Consider the following 8,112-nt stretch of genomic DNA (forward strand, 5'->3'; position numbering starts at 1 on the left):
GGCACCCTGGATTAAATGGATTAAATAGTTCCGGGCCTCCAAGGTGTTTGGAAACTCACAGTCCCAGACCCACAACTGGCCAACAAATGAATAGAAATAAGATACTGGTTGTGTTCAGAATTTGTCGCCGCAAGTCTTGCCACAAAATAGTGTGCTCGATGAAAGCCCGACTCGATAAGCCAGCTCGCGCTCATTATCAATAACAATTAACAAGCTCCATCGCTACCCAGGGGTCCTGGAAATGGAAACAAAACGTTGAGAATCACTGATGATTGTAGGCTACGCTTTTCTTGTTTTGAGAAAGAGAGAGAGAGATTAGCGTAATTAGATTTAGTCTGATTACATCATTTTGTGTATATCCCACAAAACGCCCTGTGAGACACCATGACGCGTCGAGGCTCACAGACATTTTTATTCATGACATGTCTCACAGCGCAGCCTGTAACATACTGTCTGAGGAAGCAATGTCGGCCAGACCTGTGTGTGTGTGTGTGTGTGTGTGTGTGTGTGTGTGTGTGTGTGTGTGTGTGTGTGTGTGTGTGTGTGTGTGTGTGTGTGTGTGTGTGTGTGTGTGTGTGTGTGTGCTCTCTTTATCTTTCCCAACAGCTCAGTGACCTTGACACACGAGCACGAATAAACGGCGTGGTAAACCATCCAGAGTGATGTCGTAACTCACTGCAGGCCAAGCCAAGCCGAGGGACGGACGGACAGACAGACAGACGGACACTGCAGGCCAAGCCAAGCCGAGGGACGGACGGACTGACGGACAGACAGACAGACAGACAGACAGACAGACAGACAGACAGACAGACGGACACTGCAGGCCAAGCCAAGCCGGGACGGACTGCCGGACGGACGGCCCCAGACGTTTTTATTTCCAGGGAGGAAAACAAAGGTCTCTCTGTCGCTCTAATTAATTAGTCTCATGTCCTGCAGCTGTGCCTATAGTTTCTCCCAGCGGATCCTGCCGGGAGCTGCCTATGACAGAATAAAAACATAGGTGAGTTCCAGTCTACTGCAGGCCGAGCCGAGGGACGGACGGACACTGTACAGGCTGATAATATGATGACTGTGGGCTTTCACAGCCAGAATTAGATCTCATGTATTGTTGTATGAACTGGTTTACTCAGGGATCTAGATTAGATCTCATGTATTGTTGTATGAACTGGTTTACTCAGGGATCTAGATTAGATCTCATGTATTGTTGTATGAACTGGTTTACTCAGGGATCTAGATTAGATCTCATGTATTCTTGTATGAACTGGTTTACTCAGGGATCTAGATTAGATCTCATGTATTCTTGTATGCCTGTGAAATTAATAGTCAACGGTAGTGTTGCACCGAATATTCGGCTGCAGAAAATATTCGGCCGAAAATGGCTAGAAATGCATTTTCGGCCTATTCGGTTTCGGCCCAAATAGGCCGGAAATATATCACCGAATAGTGTATGCAATTAATGAATTCAAAAGTGCTGAATAGCCCAGGCGGTGGCGTAACCGTCTGGGCACCCGACTGGTAATCCAGTCGCAGTGTGCCGCGGGTTCGACTCCCGAGCCCGACACGGCCTTTACTGCATGTCTTCCCCCATCTCTCTCCCGTTTCCTGTCAGCCTACTGTCTGTCCCTTCAAAAAAACCAATAAAAGGCATAAGCCGCAAAAAAAATATCTTAAAAAAAAAGAAAGAAAAGTGCTGAATAAATGTTTTATGGACCCATAATAGTGATTACTATTTAAGTTAAGTTTTGCCATAATCATGTCTTTTGCCATAAATCAGGTAGCTTTAAGGTGCAGCCATGACAGCAATGGTAGGAAAAAAGATATATAATATTAATCATATTCGGCTATTCGGTATTCGGTTTTCGGCCAACTGTTTCGGTTTCCTATATTCGGTTTTGGCTAAGAATGTCCCTTTTGGTGCATCCCTAGTCAACGGCTTTGGACATTCATTCTTTATTGAATAATCTCCTGACTTCTGTTGTTTTATTAGCAGAGATTATCCCATTTAGACCCGAGGATGCATCTGTGTCACTTTTAACCAGATTTAACCATTATTTTAAAACTTTAGCTGTTGAATAATTGCAGATCTACAAGCTCACGAGCTCATTCTTTCACTGCAAACGTTTTAACTCAGATCTTTGCTTCTGGGGGAGGGTCCCTGAAACGACAATATTTTCAGATGGGGGTCGGCGGCCAATTGCATACAATTGTTGTGGTCCTTGACAATGACATAGTTTGAGAACCACTGACACAGAAACATGGGTTTTTCAGAAAACTGTCATGATTTAGAAGACATTTATATAATCTGGTCTCAGGTCTAAATGGGTTAACCCATTTAGGCCTGACGTTGACATTTTAAAAACGTCTTTTTTTCTGAAAAACCTTTCTGTATCAGTGGTTCTCAATATTTCATGTCAAGGACCCCAAAAATTATATGTAATATGCCACCGACCCCCATCTGAAAATATGTTGTTCCAGGGACCCTCCCCAGAAGCAAAGATCTGAGTTAAAACATTTGCAGTGAAAGAATGAGCTTGTGAGCTTGTAGATCTGCAATTATTCAACAGCTAAAGTTTTAAAATAATGGTTAAATCTGGTTAAAAGTGACACAGATGCATCCTCGGGTCTAAATGGGTTAATCTCTGCTAATAAAACAACAGAAGACCCCCATCTGTTCCAGGGACCCTCCAGAAGCAAAGATTTGAGTTAAAAACTGAAACTCTGAAAGAGTATTCAAAGATTTAAAAAATAGCAGTAGCAATAGAGTGCCGCGCTATGAACTTGTAGGTCTGCTAAAGAGACATTCAAATAGTTTTGGGTTTGTTTTGGGTTTTTTTCTCCATTATGAACGGAGCGTGTGAACCATGAATGAAACCATGAATGAGGCAGTCTGTCTGTATTCCTGAGCCTGAACCACACCACCACTTCCTCCTCCTTTTAAAAATAACTTGGAAGACGAGAGTGAGTCATGCCTTCCTCGTCCAGGCAGCCACCATGTCGCCTCATTTAACCCCATTTTGACCTGAGGACGATTCTACGAATGTCTTCTAAATCCTGACAGTTTTCTGAGAAACCTCATGTTTCTGTGTCAGTGGTGCTGAACCTTTTCCATGTCAAAGACCCCCAGAATTATCTGTATTTGGCTGCAGAGTAGACCCCCATCTGAAAATATCTTGTTCCAGGGACTCCCCAGGAGCAAATATTTGAGTTACAAACGTTTGCTCTGAAATAATATATATTCAAAGATTTGCACCACATTTTCACGAGTTTTCTGAAAATAGCAGATATACAAGCTTGTAGCGCGGCACTCGGTGCTGCGCTATGAGCTTGTAGATCTGCTATTTTTTCAATAGCTAAAGTATAACATAATGGCTTAAAACACCAACAAGGGTTGCCGTGCAGAATGGGTTAACCCGTGAAGCATCTATGTCATTTGTAGACACGAAGGTTCTGCGTTAGGCCAATGCTGGTTTATGGTGGACATTTTTGTAAAGATTCTATGTTTGTCACGGACATACGATATGAGTAAACAGACATGAATGACCATTATACAGGGGCCAGTTGCAACACCTCACACTAAGTTCAAACTTAGCCTAGTTATAGCTTGAATGGCTTGACTTAAAAGCCATAACTCTGCACGATATATTTATACTTCTTGCACGGTGTTGTATTTGTGTCTTTCGTATTTATTTGTTATATGTGGAAAAAAAAGGAATATGGAATGCTTTTTTTTTTTTTAACACAATGGCAAATAAAGGAATCCGAATCTTAAGAATCGGAAATGTAAGCTATATAACAACAAGGCTAAGTGTACAAATGTAACCAAATGACCAAAATGAAACCAAATCCCAATTTGGTTACACTTGTACTCTCAGAGTTGTGGGGGTTGTTGAAGATAAAACTTATGAGAACCACCGTCCCAGTGGACCCCTAATATGCCATATATAGAACCACCGTCCCACTGGACCCCTAATATGCCATATATAGAACCACCGTCCCACTGGACCCCTAATATGCCATATATAGAACCACCGTCCCACTGGACTCCTAATATGCCATAGATAGAACCACCGTCCCACTGGACTCCTAATATGCCATATATAGAACCACCGTCCCACTGGACTCCTAATATGCCATAGATAGAACCACCGTCCCACTGGACTCCTAATATGCCATATATAGAACCACCGTCCCACTGGAATCCTAATGTGCCATATATAGAACCACCGTCCCACTGGACCCTAATGTGCCATATATAGAACCACCGTCCCACTGGACCCTAATGTGCCATATATAGAACCACCGTCCCACTGGACCCCTAATATGCCATATAGAGTCGTAGAAAATCTGTGTCGTACATATTGTGACGAAAACCTGACACTGACAGCAGTGACAACACAGAAATGTGGGCGCGTGCGTGCGTGTGTAGAATTAAATAAATGGGAAGTGAAAATAAATGAGTAGCAGATGAAGAGCTTCCCTCCTGCCCCCCAAAATTAGGGTTGTATTATGTATACTTCCATTAATTATGTATTAATGGAAGTATCCTAAATAAAACTGGGTCATATTATAATCGGAGACTTTATTTTACATGCAATGTTCTTTTTCCACAGAGGAGTCTTGAAAAATGGTCGTCGTCTCATAATCAGAGTTGTCTTATATTCAGCACAATACAGGTATTATTATTTTTATTTTATTTTTAAGAATAAGGATCCATAAAAAAAAATCGAAACAATTATTAAAAATAAATGAAAGAAAGTAACTGAATAAACACGCTCCCCTCACGTAATAGAAGGAATCAATATCAGTACCAGAACCAAAGGATGGCTGTTTTCAATGAATCAATATCAGTATCCAGAACCAAAGGATGGCTGTTTTCAATGAATCTATCACGGTTCAAATGGAGCTTGAATTAAAACAACGGTTTTGTAGTAGCCTATACTTTGCAGGTTGCGGGGCAGCTAAAATGAATATCAAATCTCTGGCTGTGGCTGTGTATACATATTGATATCTCTCTCTCTCTGTGTGTGTGTGTGTGTGTGTGTGTGTGTGTGTGTGTGTGTGTGTGTGTGTGTGTGTGTGTGTGTGTGTGTGTGTGTGTGTGTGTGTGTGTGTGTGTGTGTACTTTGTCCCAACCCAACCATGACAACATAGCCACCTCAACAACCAGCATAATGTATCCTCAAACTGCAACAACTTCAAACGAAAGCTATTCTTGTTGGAACAACTTTGCTACAATGTTGGCGCTCACTCTGCAACATTGTAGCAAAGACATCATGTTGCCACTTATATAGAACACGGTTTCACTCACTCTGCAACATTGTAGCAAAGACATCATGTTGCCACTTATATAGAACACGGTTTCACTCACTCTGCAACATTGTAGCAAAGACATCATGTTGCCACTTATATAGAACACGGTTTCACTCACTCTGCAACATTGTAGTAAAGTTCTCATGCTGCTACTTATAAACAACTCACTCTGCAACATTGTAGCAAAGTTCTCATGCTGCTACTTATAAACAACTCACTCTGCAACATTGTAGCAAAGTTCTCATGCTGCTACTTATAAACAACACACTCTGCAACATTGTAGCAAAGTTCTCATGCTGCTACTTATAAACAACACACTCTGCAACATTGTAGCAAAGTTCTCATGCTGCTACTTATAAACAACACACTCTGCAACATTGTAGCAAAGTTCTCATGCTGCTACTTATAAACAACAGTTTCCATGTTATCTTAAACCTTCATTAAACCGTCAGTTTGCTCACTTTGCAACATTGTATCAAAGTTATAATGGCGCTAGGGCAGTGGTTCTCAAAGTGGGGTCCGGGTTGTGGGGACCCCCAGGGGCCCTTGGGGGAGTTCCAGGGGGTCCCTAGCCGCAATTTGCAACTCTAGATTTTTTTACAATGGGATGAATCTAGAGTTGCAATACCCTCCATTGACTCCCCACTCATCATTTTGCGTTTGCGATCTGCTGGTCTTAAACGACGTTAAACTCACCAACATTGCAGCTGTAGTCCAAGCTTGAATTTTGCTCTTTCAATCTGCAAAGCTTGTTTTTCATAAAAATCCCCCGTAGACATGTTATGAGCTACTTTCTGTCCAAAATATTCCGATCCGCCATTTTGGAATTCTGCGAAGGGCCGTAAAACAAGACGTGAGTGGGAGAGCTTGTTTAATAGAAGGCCATGCGTGACGGGGCGTCGCGCTGCGTCGGCCTCTTCTTTGGGTGTCTTACCTGTGCAGGTAAGATTCTATTAAACAAGCTCTCCCTCACGTCTTGTTTTACGGCCCGTCGCAGAATTCCAAAATGGCGGATCGGAATATCACTTGTGGAATATTTTGGACAGAAAGTAGCTCATAACATGTCTACGGGGGATTTTTATGAAAAACAAGCTTTGCAGATTGAAAGAGCAAAATTCAAGCTTGGACTACAGCTGCAATATTGGTGAGTTTAACGTTGTTTAAGACCAGCAGATCGCAAACGCAAAATGATGAGTGGGGAGTCAATGGAGGGTATTGCAACTCTAGATTCATCCCATTGTAAAAAAATCTAGAGTTGCAAATTGCTTAAAGTTTAACATTGTCCTACCTTGAATGGTTGACAGTCAGCGCAGTGTGTTGGCGTCCAGTCCACTAGTGTCCACTCCAGAACCTCCATTCAGTCAACTGGTGCAGTGTGTTGGCGTCCAGTCCACTAGTGTCCACTCCAGAACCTCCATTCAGTCAGTGCAGTGTGTTCGTCCAGTCCACTATAGTGTCCAGAACCTCCATTCCTCATATATAGATAGATGGTGTTGGTTGTTGGTGAGCTTGTAGATCTGCTCATTTCGCCAGCAAAAGCAACAGCTGTCATACAGACATACAGGCCAACCAACGTGGGAAACGTTAAATTGTTCTGGGCGGCAGCTTCTTTTAGCCGCATCTGTTTCTGTGTCCATGACATTATAAATGTCCAGTTGTTGTTGGACTATAAGGACTTGTTAATTTAACATGTAGGCTAATAATAAAAGTATGCGCACGCTTTTTAATGAACAGTTTTAGTTTTAGTTTTGAAGCACTTTATTTTATGTGGACATGATTAACTCGGATACACGCGCCGCCCTCCGTCCTGACTCACCGTATCATATCGCGCTTTTTAGTGTAATGTTTATATAGTTGGTCTCGCGCTGATATTTGGAACTGCGTCACATGCAGCTAGTGCGCTGTGCTGACGTCACGCCCCCAGCAGCAGCAGCACGGCCGGGGTTGCCAGATTATGCGAGAGAAACAAGCAGCTGTGAAAACAATACTATAATACTATCATATATTATAGGCTACTATCAAAGCCTCTTTAACAAGTTTAAACTTTTGCAGGCTACATCACATCAGCTATTTGAAAATAGCTGATCGACAAGCTCACAAAGTGTCACAATGTGATGCGTTGTGAGCTTGTAGATCTGCTTTAAAAAGAAAATTGTGGAAAAATGTGGAACATATGAAATATTGTTGTAGCCTAATCATTTTAAATGCTTTCAGATGGGGTTATGTGGAGGTGGACGAACCAAAATGGTTTATAAAACAATTATAGGAAACAAGCCCAAAATAAGCAAACCACACTTTAGAAACAAGCCCAACTAGAAAAAGTGCCCTTCTGGGCACAGGTCTCCACCAGGAGGATAGGACTGTGTGAGATGTTTGGCAAAATGTTTAGGAGTAATATAAACATGTTTGCCTTTGATGGCAATTGGATGATTTGAGGCATTTTGTTCCAAAAATGTGTTTTGCAAAAATCAACCTGTTGGTGGCGCTATAACAGGCCAATGTGAAAAGGGTGGGATATATTCCTCAGCCCAGTAAGAAAATGTGTGAAAGATTTCACGTAAATTGCATGCTGCGTTCATGATTTGAGGCTTTTGTTCAAAACGGGGCAATCTTGCAAACTGTGAAAGCTAATTATAGCCAATTAGGATGGAATATGAAATATCGGACAGATCCGACTTGAGCACATGACCATAGAGATAGTGTGTAACGATTTGTGAGATTTTTGGACAGAATCTGGAGGAGTAATATCCAAAAATGTGTTTTACAAAAGTCGGCCTCCTGGTGGCGCTATAAAAGTCAGAT

General features: G+C 42.0%; 1 protein-coding gene across 1 annotated transcript in view; it reads right to left on the reverse strand.

Annotated features, from left to right (window-relative positions):
* Positions 1–7,135, reverse strand: part of LOC306918821 (E3 ubiquitin-protein ligase TRIM21-like) — a 24,743-nt gene extending 17,608 nt beyond the window's left edge. Inside the window, exon 1 of the mRNA XM_079531678.1 lies at positions 6,599–7,135. Within this exon, the coding sequence (XP_079387804.1) occupies positions 6,599–6,667 (69 nt within the window). The 5' untranslated portion in view covers positions 6,668–7,135. The remainder of the gene's footprint in view (positions 1–6,598) is intronic.
* Positions 7,136–8,112: the final 977 nt, after the last annotated feature.

This window comes from Electrona antarctica, assembly GCF_951216825.1.
Source record: "Electrona antarctica genome assembly, contig: scaffold_106, whole genome shotgun sequence".
NCBI lineage: Eukaryota > Metazoa > Chordata > Actinopteri > Myctophiformes > Myctophidae > Electrona > Electrona antarctica.